This window comes from Oryzias latipes, chromosome 6, assembly GCF_002234675.1.
Source record: "Oryzias latipes chromosome 6, ASM223467v1".
Classification (NCBI taxonomy): Eukaryota; Metazoa; Chordata; class Actinopteri; order Beloniformes; family Adrianichthyidae; genus Oryzias; species Oryzias latipes.
The window spans coordinates 24,373,993-24,393,029 of record NC_019864.2 but is presented as its reverse complement, the minus strand read 5'-3'; the positions used below and the strand labels follow the sequence as shown (position 1 = coordinate 24,393,029).

The window sequence follows — 19,037 nt, the reverse complement described above, 5'->3', positions numbered from 1 at the left end:
GTGGGCCCATGGGAGAGTGGTTCCACGTTGCTCTTTCGGGCTGTGCCCGACCGGGGCCCGTGGGAAAAGCTCCGGTCAGCAGGCGCTCGCCTGCGAGCCCCGACCCTGGGCCTGGCTCCAGAGTGGGGCCCCGGTGACGCCAATCCAGGCGACGTAATCGGGTCTTTGACCGGAGAAAGGTAGCTTCCCATCTCTCGGTGGGTGGAGTATCCTTACCCCAGGTGGAGGAGTTTAAATATCTGGGGGTCCTGTTCACGAGTGAGGGAAGACCGGAGCGTGAGATTGACAGGCGGATCGGAGCGGTGTCCGTAGTTATGCGGTCGCTGTATCGGTCTGTTGTGGTGAAGAGAGAGCTGAGCCGAAAAGCAAAGCTCTCAATTTACCGGTCGATCTTCGTTCCAATACTCACCTATGGTCATGAGCTATGGGCCATGACCCAAAGAACGAGGTCCCGAATACAAGCGGCTGAAATGAGCTTCCTCCGTAGGGTGGCTGGGCGCTCCCTTAGAGATAGGGTGAGAAGCTCGGCCACCCGCGGAGGGCTCGGAGTAGAACCGCTTCTCCTCCACATCGAAAAGAGCCAGTTGAGGTGGCTCGGGCATCTAGTCCGGATGCCTCCTGGATGCCTCCCTGGAGAGGTGTTCCGGGCATGTCCCACTGGGCGGAGGCCCCGGGGAAGACCCAGGACACGCTGGAGAGACTACGTCTCTCGGCTGGCCTGGGAACGCCTCGGGGTTCCCCCAGAGGAGCTGGAGGAAGTGGCTGGGGCGAGGGAAGTCTGGGCATCTCTGCTGAGACTGCTGCCCCCGCGACCCGGTCCCGGATAAGCGGAGGAAGATGCATGGATGGATGGAGAAGCTGCAGCTCGTACGAGGACCCGTCCACCTTTGAGCATTTACTGCTCTGTGCTGGAGATGTGGGAGGGGCCCGGGGCAGCACCTACTGCAACATTTCCAGAGTAATGAGTACATGCTTTAAGTGAAATGTTCCAGTAACATTCATTTTTCCCTTAGGTGCGTTTTTAAAATGGAATGCATGAAAAAATGAAAGAAAAAAACAACAAATCAACTTTTGAAGATAAACACCAACTATATCTATACTTTTGCTTTTCCCGCAAATGCTCAGAGGACGTCTTTTGTTGAAGGGCCTCAGTTCCGTCAGACCTTAGCTAAAATGCAAACCTGGTTAGGTGTGGGAGAGAGTGTAATTTTCTAAAACAAAACTTATGAAAAGGAACTACATCAGTTTGAAGGTGAACAAACTCATTTAGGCTTAATGAAAATGATTAGAGGACAGTGGACTCCTTTATACACTGGAAATGTGCATCTGCACTATTGCAGGGTTTTAAGCAGCTCTCGTGTGTGGCTGTGAATATTCATGCTGGAGTAAAGGACAGTCCAGTTGTGCTTCACTGCAACCTCAATATTTGGTATATTTCAGAGGAACTGGCGCTCTCAAAGCTCGTTTAAGTGATCTTAATCTGGTTTGTGCAGAAAAAGAGCTCTGCAAAATGCCAGTTTTTAATGTACACATGATAAAAAAAAGACCCCAAAAAATGCTTTTGCTTTGGCTTTTTAACTGCTGATTTGTGATTTTCATGATCAATTTCTACTAAGCAAAACAACATTTTCTGTGATCATGATTGGGTCAGTCTCTGGAGTGGACAGTTCACCAAAATATCATTTCCTCACGTCAGCATCAAACCAGGTTTCCACATTCGATTCTATTTCTGTTTACCCTTTGAGTTTTATTCTCGTGTCATTTTATGTCTGGGTCTGTTGGGTGAGAGGAGTCGGGAGCGTTGTGGGCATTTGTGTGTTTTATCATTTTTGTTTTGTTTAAAACCTGTAAAGCAGTTTGTGTTGCAGTTACATAAGAAGTGTTTTATAAATAAAGTTAGAATTTGAAATGTAGGAGTTTGTCAGATTGAAAGGCTGGAGAAGACAAAAGTGACTCTGAAAGATGAGCTGCGTTCATAAACTGACTTCCCTTCATTTCAATCCAATATAATAATGACAAAAACAATAATATTTAAAAAAAACTTAATTTTTTTAAAGAACTTTAATATTTAAGATACAGTAGTATGAATGGTAAAAACATAAGATTGTTTTTTTTTTGTTTGGATTATAATAAGATTTAAACAAAGGAGCATCAGAGGCCTCAGTAGTTGGGACTGTTCTCGTTAGCAGCAGCACCACATGTTCCACAGTATCAGGTTGACATTGTTGTTTGAGTCTCACGGTGACCTTAAGCGTGTTTTTAACTTAGGCCCCCTGTGTGACTGAGTTTGACCCCCGCTGTAATACGAGTCAAGAAAAGTCATGCATTTTTTGTGTAAAATAGCTAAATAGAAGATAGGGAACACAACAGGATGTTGTTGTCAATTTTTGAATATGTGCGGGGGGGGGGGCTGGTGGGGTTACTCGCCCAGGGAGTAAGTTAGTGTAGAACCGCCACTGGTCTCACCCTAAAAACGTTTCACCAAACCTCAAAAAAGCAAAGTAGAAGAGAAAAAAAATGCTATGATGGGTGTCTAAACACAAAAGTCTAAACACCAATAAGCTCCTGAAAAACAACCTTTTTGATTCTCTTGCACTGATCTGCCCCTTTATTTTGGCTGATTTCATGAGTTGAGGTGATGCAAACCCAAAGTGCAGCTAAAATTCTAAAATAGGGTAAAGCAACACATGCATACTTTAAAAAAAAAAAACCTGAATTGTGATGTGACCAAAGAGTAAAGATGAGAGAAGCTGCAAACTGTGGACTTCCATTTACTGAGGATGATTAACTTACACAAAGCAGGCAAGTTAATTGAAAACTGAAACCTGGTGTGATCATGAGGAGAGAAGAAAACCTGAGAGCAGAACATTTCCTGAACTGAAAACGAAGCCGGGCTGAACAAAGAACACTTCCATCTATCCTCTCATATATCAAAAATAACTTCAAACCAAGACAGCAAATACACCAAAAACCGAATAAATGACAACGGAAGAAAACATGCATTCTATTTTTAATGAGCAAACAGGATAACAAAAGAAACCTGGACTAAAAAGAAAAAGAAAAGATGCAGCAGGTCAAGGACAATCACCTTTGTTTATTAGGTACCAAGAGAATGAATCATGTGGTGTGTTCAGCCAGGAAGCCCTTTCTTTTAAAAGAGTTAGCAGCTTTTGCCATCAGGACACATAGCAGCAAGGTCAGATCTCTCATATTTTGCTGTTGATCACCTGGATCTGATCAGATTAGTCAATCAGAACCTGGAATCCCAGTAGGAATGGAGACAGGAACAATTCAAAAATGAACAAGGAGGTGGCCGATAGCCGTTCTTCTGTTCATCCTTAATCTGATTAGCTGACGTCTTCATCAATGCCTGAAAAGCTTCACTTCTCTCAAATTCAGATGCAAGGGAGATGAAGGACATCGGCCTTGAGTTTCACTTGACTTAATCAAACTTTGACAGAGGAAATTGAACCGATGCTTCCTTTACTGCCGTCTGAAACTCCAGAAGTTATGAATGCTGATGGGGTCATGAAATACCTTTGCCTAATGGGTTGTGTGAGCCTTTGCCCCTTCTTCCACCAAAATAATAATGAGGATGCTGTTTTCCCTCACAGGGAGAAAGGGATGAAAACTGGATTAGGCTAAAAGCTCCGGAAGTTCAGTCTTTGCAAAGATCCTGAGATTCACCTGAACATAAATCTGCTCAATTCTGCAGAAAAAAAACAGCACAAACAGAGATAGTGACAACGTTACACAGGTTCCTAACAACCAACTTCCAGTATTTTTCAGCTGTATGAATACTCACAACAAGTTGGTGATATTGGGAAAAACTCTGTGGAACAGCCATGAACACACAATTCATGGCTGCCACCTGGTCACAGAGTTTTAGGCAGACCCAGGAGTGGAGCCCCACAAGTGACAGGTCATAACAAATACCAAGGACTAAGGACCGCAGCACTCAGACATGGTCTCAGTTTACCATATGTGAGGAGTACTCTGTTTTCCAGACAAACCATTCACAACCGACTCCACCGCTTTGACATGAATGCCAGACAACCGTTGCAGGTGACTCCACTGACACCAAGACACCACCGTGAACGTTTGCAGTGGGTACTAGACCATGTGACCGGGACAATGCAGCAGTGGTCTACTGTGTTTACTGCTGAGTGTCGGGTCACCTTCCACAGAAATGATGGTCACCAACGTTGCTGGAGAAGGCGAGGTGAGCCATACTGCACGCCAAGGTTGGTTTTGGTGGAGGAGGTCCAAAGGTCTGGGCAGGCATCACCAGTCAGAGAGAAAACCCATTTGGTTATTGTAGTTTATCCAGTCACTCCCCGTGCTTAGACATCATAGAACCTATCATCCTCCAATTCCACCAGCACACGCCCAACGTTCTGTTCATGGATGACAGAATTGTCCAGAATTGTCACAGCTGGACTTCAGGCAGTGGGAGTGCCTCATGTGGTTTGGCTAGCAATGACCCCTTACCTGAACCCATAAAGCACGTCGGAGACCAGCTGAAGCAGAGACTGGACGATCATACCCTGCCCACAAGTGATTGCCTCAGAACATCATCATGAGGCTAGTGAGGAGCAGGAGACGTCCTTTCAAGCTGTCATTGCACCAAATGGTGGAATTCCCCACTAATGACAAGGTCAATTTTTGGTTCTCTTTATTATTGTCTTAATTTTTAGAGTAATAAATCTTCTTCCACTTTCGGCTTCTCCCATCAGGGGTCGCCACAGCGAACAAGTCGCATGGTAAATTTGGCAACGTTTTACGCCGGATGCCCTTCCTGACGCAACCTTCTCAAACCGGGCTTGGAACCGGCGTAGAGAAGGGAACAGGGAGCAGCCCGGAGTTGAACCCGGGTTTCACGGATGGAAGGCGCCGCAAACCAGCACGAGCTAAACTGGCTCTAAAAAATGTGTTTACTCTCCTCGATTACTAATAAAATCAAAGAACTTGAATGCATTTCATTCAAATTTAGACCAAACAGGAAAAGCACTCGTGAGAATAACAATACCCCCAATTTATTGTGAGCAGTGTAATACTTGCAGTTCAGAAATCATTCTGCATGTGTCTACAGTACAGTGAGCACACAACCAAACTGTTCTGGATTCAAAAAGCTCTTTGTTAAAGACCTGTCTGAAGCTGGAAAAAAAAGTGGTTACAGAAAATCTTTGGACAAAAAAAAAAAAAAAAGAGAGAGATTCTAGGACAGCATGACTGACTCCAGGTTTCCACCTAGATTCAGAGTCCACAGTTCCCACCTGAAGACTGACCCCCTTATACCTTTTCATCCCTAAGATTCTGGTCTTCTGGCTATTTTTCCTCCCACTTTGCACATTCTACTTGCAAATGTTCAAAACAGTCTCACTGCAAGTTGTCTTTCTCCACCGAAGTGCATTGAATGAGTCATGAAACCGACGAGCTGATGTGCTTCACAGCTTTTGTGAAGGACGGCTGCTCCGTTCCTCTTCACTTTCTTGAAGCCAGCTGGAAAAACTGTTTCGGTGTTCAGCCTGATTGCTTTCACTCGGTTAAGCTTTTCTTTGTCAGTTCTGAAGACTGTCATTCATTTTCTTTTATTTATCATAACCATTATCAAGACGCTGTGATCATTCAGCCAAGAGAAACTCCAACACACTGGGAGACTAGTCCAGGTCTTCTCATAAAAACATCTGGAAGATAAAGTTTCTCCATTTGATTTAAGGCTAAATTCTTGCTCTTTATCAATATTTGTGAATTCCTGATGAAAAGGGACGGAAGGAGGCTGATGAGAAGGAGATGATGAAAGGAGGAGAGGGGCAGAGATGAGAGAGGAAGCAAGCTTGAAATTACGAGATAAAAACGACTGCAGAGAAGCCCGAACTGGGGACGGAAACGCAGAGAAGACGGGAAGCAGGCAGGCGCTTTTTTAGGAGACTTTTAACACATTTTAATGAGGGATCTGCATTTCACTGAAAGATTTAAAAACAGAGTCATCTAAGAGAGAACTCAAGGAGTAAGTGAAGGGAAAGTTGTCTGGAAACAACAGTTAAAAACCCAATATAATATCTGCCTCACTCATCACTTGCTTTTGTTGTAATTATCTGGACACGTGATGCAGAGGAAACCTAGAGACCTGGCTAAAAACATCCGTTCAACAACTGGTTTTTCGTTGAAAGAGGTCAAACACTTTTACAAGCTCAGCTTGTAGCACCACCGCGCCTACAGTCCCGCCCACAACTGAGGCGAATTTCTAATAAAGTCTTGCTTCACTGTAGAAACTATGTCCTTGAAAATGACACAGGTCTTTTGATTTTGGCTAAAAACCGCATAATCATTATTAAAAGACCATTGCAAACGCTTTAACAATAAATCCAAAGATGATGGGACTTAAACTTACCCCCTTCCTTATATAACCTCATATTAGGGTGAGGGGGTGGGGGGTCTAGCCTGCGATGCGCCTTGGGGGGGGGCTACTTGGGAGTGGCCCCCCTCCTATGGTTGCCGTATGGAGTGGGCCCCCCCTCTTTCGGTTTTATTTGCACCTTAGACATGTAGGGTCCTTGGTAGGGGGGGGTGCTTGGACATCACTGCAAGCAAGCAGCAGATGTCCTCCTGGCACCCTACCCGCCAATTTTAACCGCACCTTAGACATTTAGGGCCCCTTGGTGTGGAGGGTGAGGGGACATCACTGTGAGTAATCAGGAGATGTCCCCTTAGTGCCCTACTCGCCAATTTTAACTGCACCCCCCTTAGTACACACACCCCTCCCCCTTCAATATATACATTCAAACATAAACACACACACATGCACACAAACACCCTCTCAAACACCCATACACGCACACACATTTTACAAGGAAGGTGGGACCTGGGTCCATCTGTCCCCTACCCCTTCCCTGGTGGGGGGTGCGGGCCCCTTGGCGATGGCGGCCGTGTCCCTTGGGTGCCGGCTCCCTGGGCCCGGCAGTGCTCTCTCCGCACGGTGGGGGGGTTCATATTACACCTGAGCCGGGGGTGTTCGTGTCCCTGGGGGGTGGGTCCTGGTCCTTGCCCCTGGGCGCTGGGCCCCGCCAAACTTCCAACATGGCCGAGCCTGGTCGGGCCATATTTATAACATCCCTTGTGGGCCGCCCTTTTTTCCCCGGGGTTCCCCCCTCCTGGGCGGGGGCGGCGGGCCCCTGCCTTGCTCCTACCTGGACCAACCGTGGGCCGGGTGGGTGGCTGCCTGGAGTGCGGAGCGGGTCTCCCTTGGGGGGTCCTGGCTCGTACCTGGGGTCGGGGCGGGGGGATGCCCGGAACTCCTGGGTGGTGGTGGGGTGCTTGTCTGGGGCTGTGGGCGTCCCTCTCCGGTGGGGCCCTGCGTTGGGCTCTTCCGGCGCGGCGGGGGGCTGCTTTCCTGGCTGGGCTGGAGCGGCGCTCTCTTTCCCTCTGCGCCTCCCTGCTCTCTGGCTCTGGGGGCCTCGCGGCGGTCCTGCTGGCCCTGGCCTGGGTGGCGGTCTTGGTCGCCCGGGGGGCGGTTGTTCCCTGCCTGTTCCCGTGTGGCGTTGGGGGAATTCCGGCTGCCGCTGCTGCTGCGGCGGGGGTATGGGTGTGGGGGTGGCTGGGCGCTCCTCCTCCTTCTTTTCACATTCCACCATCCATTTTAGAAGAACATAAACACTCACCTGAGCACAGGTGTTAGCTCACCTTTGCACTAATAGTTTGCATGATTGAATGAATGAAAGATTTCACACTAGTTGGTTTAAAGGCATAGGTATGCGTTCGTGAACACTATCTGTTTTGTGTGCATGTTGACATGTGGACATTTTTGCAGCTAGCAGGTGTGTTGATAATATTTGAGTGTGTGTGAACAGGCCCCGCCCTTTTTGTACTACATTTGAACCGTACCGTAACGATAAACAACCAGTAAACCTGTCTGCTCTATGCTGCTTCATGGTCTTACCCCCCTTCCCCTCCTATTATCACCCTCCTACCCCCCCCTCTCTCTAACGTCCCTCTCTCTTCTTCCCCTCTTTCCTTTTCCGTCCGGTCCAACACCAAAGATTTTCAAACATGATTGAAATTAATAAAGTTTGGCCTCAATTACAAAAGGGGTTTATTCAGACATACCTTTGGTTTGTCTGAAGATGAATAACCCCTCTTGTTAAAATAAAATATGTCCAACACAAGAGGCCCTCAGCTCTCATCTGTTTGCCTAGCTGTTGGACAGGACAAGTTTAAAAAAAAAAAAAAGATGATGGGACTTGGACTTTCAAAAACAAAAGAGGTCATGTACCAATCTAACTGTATGATGGTTAATGACATTGAATGTAAAGATTTGAGCTTATATACTTTTTTGGGAATGCAGAAAAAAATCCATATCCTCTCTGTTTTTTTTCCTCTCACTTCACCCTGGAGATAATAAGCGTGCTGTAGACTCTTACAAATGCATATATCTGATAAATGCGGAAGACCTTTAAGGGGATGCATGCTCCACTGGGCAAGACCCTGGAAAAATCCAAGGAGAGAACATGTCTCCTGCCTGGCCTGTGAAGGGATTCCTCCTGGAGGAGTTGAAGGAAGTGGTTGGGGGCAAGGATCTAGAAATTTTTGCTTAAACTGCTGCCACCATGACCTGGTTCCAGATAAAAAGGAAAGAAATGTCTGGATCATCGTCATGCTGGAAGATCCAAACACGTTTCATCCTCAGTGTCCTCACTGAGATCAGGAGCCAAATGTAAAAGTTCAACAAATAGCTGTTGTATTTTTTTAATACATTTATGCTTAAGGTTTATTACAACTAATGTGGTGCATGTATTTTAACACCAATTTGATTTAAATATCGAATATAACACAGAAATGAAAAATAATTGCATATGTAATCGTTGAATTCATCCATCCATGTTTAAATCCACTCATTTTCAGTAAAACAAATGCATCCCTAATTGCTTCCATTAGGGTTCATAAGGAAGCTGGAACTACTGTTGAGTGAGAGTGGGCTACATGCTGGACAGTTTGCCAAATAACTACAGACTTTCACACCTAAAGGACCATCTAGAGTCATTTAACCAATGAAGTTTGTTTTTGAGCTGTGGGAGGAAGTAAGGATGACTGGAGAAAACCCACACATGAACAAAAGGACACCGCAGAGATTAATACCTTTTTGAAGTGATTTTTGTGCCATTATTCCAAGTGCAACACTCACTGTTTTGAGCTTAAAACTTATTTTTTTGTGCTCTAAGAATTTTGCACTTGAAACAGAAAAATGCACTTGAAACTAAAACATATGTCCCTAAAGGCCTCCTGGGACCCGGAAGAGGCTGCACTGCAGGTGTCCCACACACAGGTCCTCAGGGCCCTGAAGCAGGTGAACCTGAACAAGGCGATGGGACCGGACCACGTGCCACCAAGAGTTCTGAAAACTTGCGCAGAGCAGCCAGCATAGGTGTACACAGACATCTTCAACATCTCTCTGCACCCCGAATCTTCAAGTCCTCTGTGAACGTGGTCCCCCCATCAGTTTGTCCACCGCCCCAACAGGAGAAGACGCTGTGGCCCTGGCACTTCACTCCACCCTGCAACATCTGGACACCAACAATATGCTCGGTTACTGTCCCTGGACTGCAGCTCCACCTTTAATACCATCAGGCCCTGGAAGCTGACTGCCAAAGTCGCCAAACCAGGAGTGCTGGACTTCCTCACGGACAGACCACAGGTGGTGAGGATGGGAAAGAAGGTCTCTGCGGAGCTGACAGTTAGTACAGGAACACTACAGGGGTGCTGTCTCAGAGCAAAGCTCTTCTCACTGCACACCTATGACTGCACCTCCCCGGACGCCAACAACATCATCATTAAGTATGCAGACGACACAACCGTCCTTGGTCTCATCAGAGGAGGGGGACAAGTCTCCATACAGAGACCCGATGCACAGGATTACAATCTAAGGTGAGGACAATGACCTTGCTCTCAACATAGAGAAAACAAAGGAAATAATTATGGATTATAAAAGCTACTAAACATCAATGGGAACTTGGTGGAGCAGACCAACTATTACCGGTTCCTGAGTCTGCAGATCACAGACACCCTCAGCAAGGAAGAAAACGCTGATGCCACAGTGAAGAAAGCCTGGCAGACGCTGTACTTCATCAGGCTGCTGAAGAAGGCCGGACTCAAGCGCCAGACCCTCACAAAAGCCTTCAGAGGGCTGGTAGAAAGCATCCTCACCAGCGGACTAACAGCTTGGTTTGGAAACACCACCATGAAAGAGAAGAAGATGCTGCAAAGGGTCATCAGCACAGCTGGAAAAAAAACATTGGTTCCATCCATCAAAACCCTTTATAAACAACACAGGGGAGCGGTGAAGATCATCAGGGACAGGCACCACCCTCCCCACGCACTGATCCAGTGTGTGGACTCAGGTCACAACCTCAGACGCCGCAGGTCTGAAAGCATCCACGCACACACCACACGCTTTCACAACAGCTTCTTCCCAGCTGCAGTCAGAATGCTAGAACAGGACATAAGAGAGGGAAGACTGGACTGGACTGAACTGGACTCAACTGAACCACGGAACATGGTAACCAGCCGGGACACTAAGTGCAGTGAATGACTGCACTATGTCTCTCTGCAAGTCACTCCTATTTTTTACTTTTCTCTTTCTTAAATTTTGTTCCTCATATTTTACTTATGATCCTTAGTTTTTGTTGTTTAGTTGTCTTCTATAATTAATCCTGACTTGAAAGCTGTCGAAGAAGAATTCAAATGTGCTTGTTTTACATGTATAAAAGGCAATAAACTCTTAACTTCACTTAAACAAAGCAATTTTGCACTTGAAACTTTAAAATCTGTGCAATCAAGTAAACACAGATATATCTGTATTTAAAAAAAACGGTTTAATATTACTCACCAGAATTCCAGTAGAAGGCTCCCTGGAAGAACAGCTGGAACCGTTTATTCAGGTGCCATTACAGCCCTATTCTCCTACTGGTCCAATCCTCCATACGATAGTTTAGATGATCTTTGGCAGCCTTTAGACAGGCCTGGACATGTGCTGGCTTAAGCCCACTCTCAAGATGATTTGTAGCACACCAGGCAAGATCTTTCATGGAACGCCAGGTGGAGGGAGATGGTCAGTGATCTTTTATTTTTCCATGTTTTCTATTAATTGTTTGGTTCATCCCAGTCATTTCCTACAATTTCCACTATCATTGGACAGCTCTTTGCTCTTGGACATGGTGGAGAGGTTGCAATCTGGCTGTGAACAGGTGTCTTTTAAACAGATAATCAGTTCAAACAGGTGACATTAATAAAGGTAACGAGTGGAGGATAGAAGAGCTTCTTGGAGAAGATGTAAAAGTAAATACAGTATTTTTGTAAATTCTTCAAAAATCATAAAATGTGATTTCCTGTATTCTTTTCTACATTATGTTTCTTACAGTGGAAGTGTCTCTTTATGTTGAACATCACAGACATCTCTCATCTTTTTTTGCCCCAATGGAGCTACTATCACTGGTACTGGTACTTGTGACTTGTAGTCAACCCAACAGAAATACAATAGAATGTCTAAGAAGTGACTGTTCTGAACTGCTCCTGAAGGGACCTGACGTTAAACTAAAAATAAAACCAAATTAAGGTACTTCCAGAGTCCAGTCAGCTGATGAGACACCATAATTATCAGCTCAATAGTGGCAAAGCTATAGATGACCTCATGTCAGACAACCACTGACCAAAAAACTCCATTTTGAGGGAACCAGAGAGGTCTAGGTTTTAACACCCTCTGCTGGCTAATTGAAGCATCATCCTCCAAATGTTTTTTTTTCCTCCCCAAGGTAAGATCAATAGTTTGAGGAATTTGGTTTATTTATGTATATTGATTTTTATTTTATTTTTTTTGTGTGTGAAAATCCTCAAAAGACTACATTCAGAAATCTTTCTGTGAACTCACACAAAAAAATAAGTTTTATGGTGTGAAGGTCTACAAAAGGTGTCAGGGTTTCCAAATCTTAACCACTGTATGTGGCTTTAATCATCGTGTGGTTCAAAGTAAAAAAAAATGTAAAAAAAGATTTTTTTCATCAGCAAATTATTTGGAAATATCTGAATTTGGTTGAAGGACTTGACCTCTTATTTTTGCAAAGAGTCTTTAAATAAAAATGAAAAAAAAAAACTTCAACTGCTCCAAAACTTCAAGGACCAACTGAACAAACTTTAGCTAAATTAAAAGGGAGGGATTTTCTGAAGTGCAAAAAATAGTAAGGATTTGTACAACTTTTAGCCACTGCAGCTTAAATTCATCACAAAAAAGCTGTTTTATTTCTTCACGTTCTGCTCCTTTCTGAAGTTGTTTTCGTATAAATTTGTTGACTGAAGCAGCAAACACACAAGCAGGAGCTTCACATTACCAGTACACTGGGGTGGGGGGGGGTTCAGATTCGTATGCGGGACACAGAGAAATCTCCAGAGAGTCTGCTGCTCAGAGGAGGGGTCCAGATGTGATTCATTCATCTTTTATCTCCATCTGTGGGGATTTTTTAACCTCTTTTATCCCTCTGTGGAACTCTCCCCGGGGACCGCCCACCCCCATCTGACTCTTTACACCTCCAACGTCATGACGATCAGTGGAAGTGATGAGTGAGTGGAAGTCAGAAATGAAGCAGGTGTGAGGGAAGAGTTGAATAATAGATGCAACGTTGCTTTAGAAGATAAAAAGATCAAATGTTTGGGCCTGCCTAACTAAATAAAATGCTTCAAGGAACCATTTCTAAACTAAGTTTGAGTTTCCAGGGTTCCTTTAGTTTAATTCAAAGGAAAAAAAAAAACTCTGATTGGAAATTAAAACTCTCAAATGTTTTATTTAGAGCAGATCCAAGTCTAGTTTCACATGGCACTTGTGAGTGGCTTTTCCTCACTCCATATTTGACCATTTTTTATAGTCTATTTGTTAGGGTCATCCTGATGTCAACTGACAACTATTTAACTTTTGAGTTGAAACAAGTTTAAAAGCAAAAGTAAATGGAGCCAGGTCAGTTCATCAAAACATGCACAAACACAATTATCCTCCCATAATTTGCACAATAATAGCTTAATTTCAGAATCAAAGCAAACATAATACCAATCTACTTTTAAAAAAAACAATGTTTCACCTCCTTGATTAGATTTGAAAAATAGACCTGATGCTATGTTCACACCAGCCTCGGAAACACGCGTTCGAGTGATGACGTCTAATGAAAAGTGTGCGCTTTTTGTGCTTCCGTGTTAACGCGCCGCTACGCATGTTTTTAAGGCTCTACGTACGAATCGAGCGGCCATTGAACTGAAACTTAAACCAGCTGAACTTTGACGAATGGGTCCTTTTCAAAACCGTCAATCCTCTCAAAAGTGATCATGAAGGAGGAAGTAATACTTGTGGCTATTATATGACATCAAGTCTTTCACGTATCTGAATAGAGCTATGAAAGAAAAAGACACCATCTTTTCAGCACATGAGAGATTCACGAGATGTGCACCGCTTCAACATTTCGCAGCATACAGTACAGACCAAAAGTTTGGACACAGCCTCTCATTCAAATGAATGGGAAGGTGTGTCCAAACTTTTGGTCTGTACTGTACCTCTTCCAGCTGTGAGCACAGGCGCTAAGTGTGGGTAGCAAGAGGACTGTGTGAACACCACGTCCTAAAAGCACTTTGTGTTATGTAGGAAAAGTACTACATAAAGAAAGTTTGATTTGATTTCATGTGACCATACTGTCCATGTCCTTTGCAGTCAGTAGTTATTGTTATAATAATGTAATGTTATAAACCTCTTGACGTGGACTCGATCTCTGAAAGCACGAAAGCAGAGCAGAACCTGAAAATGACAAACCCTAACATAGCCTTAGTTCATATTACAGAAACCACATACATATTACACTAAACCAATATCACTTTCCCTTGTTTAAAACACAGTCGAGAACAGTCTGTACAGACGTTTCCCTCCATGAAAACCCTTGTTTTATGATAGATAAAGTTGACATAAGAACATTTTCCAGTTTTTGTTTCAACATTTATTTTCACATGGTAAAATAATAATAAAAAATAAATAAATAAATAAAAGTAGGATCCCAAAAAGAGAAGCTGGATTTCTAATGTTTACCTCTGACAGTTACTGCCTTCCAATGTCATTTTTAACATAGAAAATATAAAACTGTTGTAAAAAAAAAAAAGAAACTGTAACACAAAGGAATTTTGGGAACACATCTTAAAATGGGTGGAGCTAAGTCTTAATGGGTTTGGCCACTCTCATGAACCACAATGACAGTTTTATCCATGACCAAAGATGATTTTTGAAAGTATGTAAAAATAAACTTTTTTTTAGGTTGACGATCTCCAGTCTGAACTTTCAGATCAGAAAATGTAATAAAATGAGTTTCCTTTAAAACAGTTGCTGAGTTTCGAACCAAACTGAGCAAACGCAGAAAAAGTCAGCGATCAGTCAGAGCTGCAGACAGAAAACCGCATCCTCCTGGAAGCTGTGCGCGCGCGCGCAGCTGGACGTCTCGGAACATCTGGATCTGCATCAACAACTGTCAGGCTGACACAACTCCAGCCCGCATTCTCCTGCTGCTCCCCCCAAACCCCCACCCATCCGCAAAGCCAAGTTTTTCAGCATCACTGTGGATACTCACTGAGAAGCAGAGCAACAGGCAAGAAGAGGAGGCACGCGGAGTTCAGCAGAGACGCCATGCCGACCCGACTGTTGCGGATCCCACTCGGAATTCCAAAGTTCTGCTGGAAGCGAAGAAAAAGGCGGTCCAACGCGGGGCTCCCCGTCCGTGATGCAGAGCGGGACTCCACTGTGAGAGCATCCACGCTCCTGCGCTCCGCTGAAGGGGAGGGTGCGTGCGCGTGCAAGGAGGAGGAGGAAGAAGAGGAGGAGGAGGAAGGTCTACAGCAGAGTCCCAGATGAGCTCAGACCGATGGAAGGATGCTGCATCCGTCTGACCGTTCTGAATCTGGATAAACCAGACAAACAGAAGGAAAAACGCGCTTTGGACATTCATTGAGATTTGTTTCTCAACTTCTTCGGATCCTTGAGGTCTGAAAAGGTGGGAGGGGGGGGGGGTGTCAATCAAACAACACTAGCTTGAACGATAAAAAATAAAATGTCAGGAAGATTCAAGAACTCTCCTGTATCAGGAAAGCAGGGGCGTTCCAAAGGTTTCTGTGGTCCAAGAGGAATTGTGGGCCCCTAAAGTCCACCCCAATGAGTCCTGACTTCCAATTTACATAATAAATAAAAACACAATTTTACAAAAGACATCCCTTGTGCAATGACAGTGGCTTTGTGAAGCATAATAACTGTCCCGACTGCTGTTGGACAAAGGAAAGGTACCCTGGACAGGACATAGGCTAGATAAAGAAAATTAATCTTGAAATAGCATTTCTGATTATTTCTTAATCAGTTTCAGATACGAAAAGGCTACTTAAATGAATTGTGTTTGTGATACAGAAATGCACTGTTTGTTATTGGAGCAGACTTTAATGGGCATGTTGGTGAGGGCAACAGAGGTGATGAGGAGGTGATGGGCAGGTTTGGTGTGAAGGAAAGGAATCTGGAGGGACAGATGGTGGTGGACTTTGCGAAGAGGATGGAAATGGCTGTAGTCAACACTTACTTCCAGAAGAGAGAGGAACATAGAGTGACATACAGAAGTGGAGGTAGGAGTACTCAGGTGGACTACATCCTATGTAGACGAGGTCATTTGAGAGAGGTTAATGACTGCAAAGTGGTGGTAGGAGAGAGTGTAGCCAGACAGCACCGCATGGTGGTGTGTAAGATGACTCTGGAGGTCAGGAAGAAGAAGAGAGGGAAAACAGAAAAGAAGACCAAGTGGTGGAAGCTACAGAATGAAGAAACTTGTGAGGAATTTAGGCAGAAGTTGAGGCAGGTCCTGGGTGGTCAGGATGAACTTCCAGATGACTGGGAAACTACAGCAGAGATTATCAGGGAAACAGGTAGGAAGGTGCTAGGTGTGTCATCTGGAAAGAGGAAAGACGGTAAAGAGACTTGGTGGTGGAATGAGGAAGTACAGGAATGCGTCCAGAGGAAGAGGTTGGCTAAAAGGAAGTGGGATGTAGAAAGGACTGAGGAAGGTAGACAGGAGTACAAGGAAGCGCAGCGTAGAGTGAAGAGAGAGGTGGCAAAGGCCAAACAGAAAGCTTACGATGAGCTATATGACAGGCTAGACACAAAGGAAGGAGAGAAGGACTTGTACAGGCTAGCCAGACAGAGAGACAGAGATGGGAAGGACGTGCAACAGATAAGGGTGATTAAGGACAGAGATGGAAAGGTGCTAACAACCCAAGAGAGTGTACAGAAAAGATGGAAGAGGTATTTTGAGGAGCTGATGAACGAGGAAAATGACAGGGAAAGAAGGGAGGAAGATGTGGTTGTTGTGGAGCAGGAAGTAGCAGAGATTGGAAAGGATGAGGTTAGGAAGGCTCTGAAAAGGATGAAGAGCGGAAAGGCCGTTGGTCCTGATGACGTACCTGTGGAGGTATGGAAGTGCCTAGGAGAGACAGCAGTGGAATTTCTAACAAGGTTGTTCAATAGGATTTTAGAGAGTGAGAAGATGCCTGAGGAATGGAGGAGAAGCGTTCTGGTCCCGATCTTTAAGAACAAGGGTGACATGCAGAACTGCAGCAACTATAGAGGAATAAAGTTGATGAGCCACACAATGAAGCTGTGGGAAAGAGTAGTGGAAGCCAGGCTTAGGAAGAAGGTGGAGATTTGTGAGCAGCAGTATGGTTTCATGCCCCGTAAGAGCACCACTGATGCCATTTTTGCTTTGAGAATGTTGATGGAAAAGTACAGAGAAGGTCAGAAGGAGCTGCATTGTGTGTTCGTAGATTTAGAGAAGGCGTATGACAGGGTGCCGAGGGAGGAGCTGTGGTACTGTATGAGGTCGTCTGGAGTGGCAGAAAAGTATGTCAGAGTAGTTCAGGACATGTATGAGAGAAGTATGACGGTGGTGAGATGTGCTGTAGGTCAGACAGAGGAGTTCAAGGTGGAGGTGGGACTACACCAAGGATCAGCTTTGAGTCCCTTTTTGTTTGCTATGCTGATGGACAGGCTGACAGACGAGGTAAGACAGGAATCTCCCTGGACAATGATGTTTGCGGATGACATTGTAATTTGCAGTGAGAGTAGAGAGCAGGTGGAGGAACAGCTAGAGAGGTGGAGGTTTGCTCTGGAAAGAAGAGGTATGAAGGTCAGTCGTAGTAAGACAGAATACATGTGTCTGAACGAGAGGGATCAAGGTAGAAGCGTTAGGTTACAGGGGACTGAGGTGAAGAAGGTGCAGGAGTTTAAGTACTTGGGGTCAACAGTTCAGTGTGATGGGGATTGTGGAAAAGAGGTGAAGAGGCGAGTGCAGGCAGGTTGGAGCGGTTGGAGGAAAGTGTCAGGAGTGTTGTGTGACAGAAGAGTGTCAGCAAGACTCAAAGGAAAGGTGTACAAGACAGTGGTGAGACCAGCTCTGCTCTATGGGTTAGAGACGGTAGCAGTGAGACAGAGACAAGAGGCTGAGATGGAGGTAGCGGAGATGAAGATGTTGAGGTTCTCCTTAGGAGTGACCAGGTTAGACAGGATAAGGAACGAGTACATCAGAGGGACGGCTCATGTTGCCTGTGTTAGCGACAAAGTCAGAGAAGCCAGACTGAGATGGTTTGGACATGTTCAGAGGAGGGACAGTGGATTTATTGGTAGAAGGATGTTGGAGATGGAGCTGCCTGGCAGGAGGGCAAGAGGACGGCCAAAGAGGAGATACATGGATGTCTTAACAGAGGACATGAAGTTGGCTAATGTTAGGGTAGAAGATGTCCATGATAGAGAGAGGTGGAAAAGGATGATTCGCTGTGGCGACCCCTGATGGGAAAAGCCGAAAGAGAAAGAAGATACAGAAATGCACTGGGCAACCCACAAACTGCCTGCTCCACTCCATTCTGATGCATACAATAGCAGACAAATAGACCTGTGTAGGTCTCTATTGTCTTTGTCTGCGCTGGAATCTGGCTCAGAACACAGCTGGATAACTCCAATAGTACTCGCTATTTTGTTGTGGGACTTCAAAGATGTCCTGAAAAAGACACCTTTTTTGGGATGACAAGCATTTCCTTTGGACTGAGATGGAGGAAACCTCTCCTATGATCTAAATAAATTAGCCTTTGTGACTGTAAGGAGTAAGTCCTCCTACTCAGCTTGCTATTGAAAAAAAGCGTTTCCAAAAAAGTGGGTACCATACCGCCAAAAAAAGTAGTTCCTAAAATAAAATAAAAAAAAGATTCATACTACAAGCAGACTAGCAACACATCTGCCATTAGTGGAGAAGTTTTTATTTCTATATTAACTGGTGCTCCAATAAAAAGGTTAGTCATTTTTTATCATATCTAGGGGTGACCACACTGTGCCTTAGTTCTTAAGTTTCTGTTTCAAGGTAAATTATTCAGTGTAGTGTAGCCTCTAGTATTGTTTTGCAATTCTACGTTAAGGTATTTCCATAATGTGAGTTTGGATTTAATGTTTTTAAATCAAACTGATGGTAAAAAAAACCTCAAATATTCATAGACAGACGATGCCATGTAAACCTTTTAACTGGTAGTACATTTTTAGTGCAACTACCACAACTGAAAACTGCATGAACACGTTTGGAAATCTTCCAATTACAAAAATTAACTTGCAATTTTGCTCTGTCTGTTTACAGTTCCTTTGTTTGTGTCCCTAAAAAATTTGGAGCTTTCTTTTTTTTTTTTTTTTTAAAGATGGCTTCCCTCAAAGTGAACATTTGGTTTCTACGTGTTGAAACTCCATATGTGCAGCCTACTGGTCACTGAACTCCTGTAAAGCGCATATGTGAGGGATAGAGTGTGCATTATCAGAAATGAATGCCATTGAAGCATTCATTTCTGATAATGCACATTTCGTTGGCCATTAACCCGCTTACACTATGGTCACTTACAAAAGAAATATTCAGTTTTTAGTAATTTATTCTTATCTTTCCAGTTTAGATAACTTTATTGTCACG

At 44.5% G+C, this 19,037-nt stretch overlaps 1 protein-coding gene and 1 long non-coding RNA gene across 2 annotated transcripts in view; both read right to left on the bottom strand.

The window, feature by feature from the left end:
* The window catches only part of nrn1l (neuritin 1 like), a 60,806-nt gene extending 45,823 nt beyond the window's left edge, over positions 1-14,983 (bottom strand). Inside the window, exon 1 of the mRNA XM_011476345.3 lies at positions 14,640-14,983. Within this exon, the coding sequence (XP_011474647.1) occupies positions 14,640-14,697 (58 nt within the window). The 5' untranslated portion in view covers positions 14,698-14,983. The remainder of the gene's footprint in view (positions 1-14,639) is intronic.
* On the bottom strand, positions 8,730-11,281 carry LOC110015260. Its single transcript, XR_002290430.2, has 2 exons — positions 10,883-11,281; positions 8,730-9,560 (listed from the first exon to the last, which is right to left on the bottom strand). It is a non-coding gene; the product is annotated as an uncharacterized LOC110015260 (long non-coding RNA).
* Positions 14,984-19,037: the final 4,054 nt, after the last annotated feature.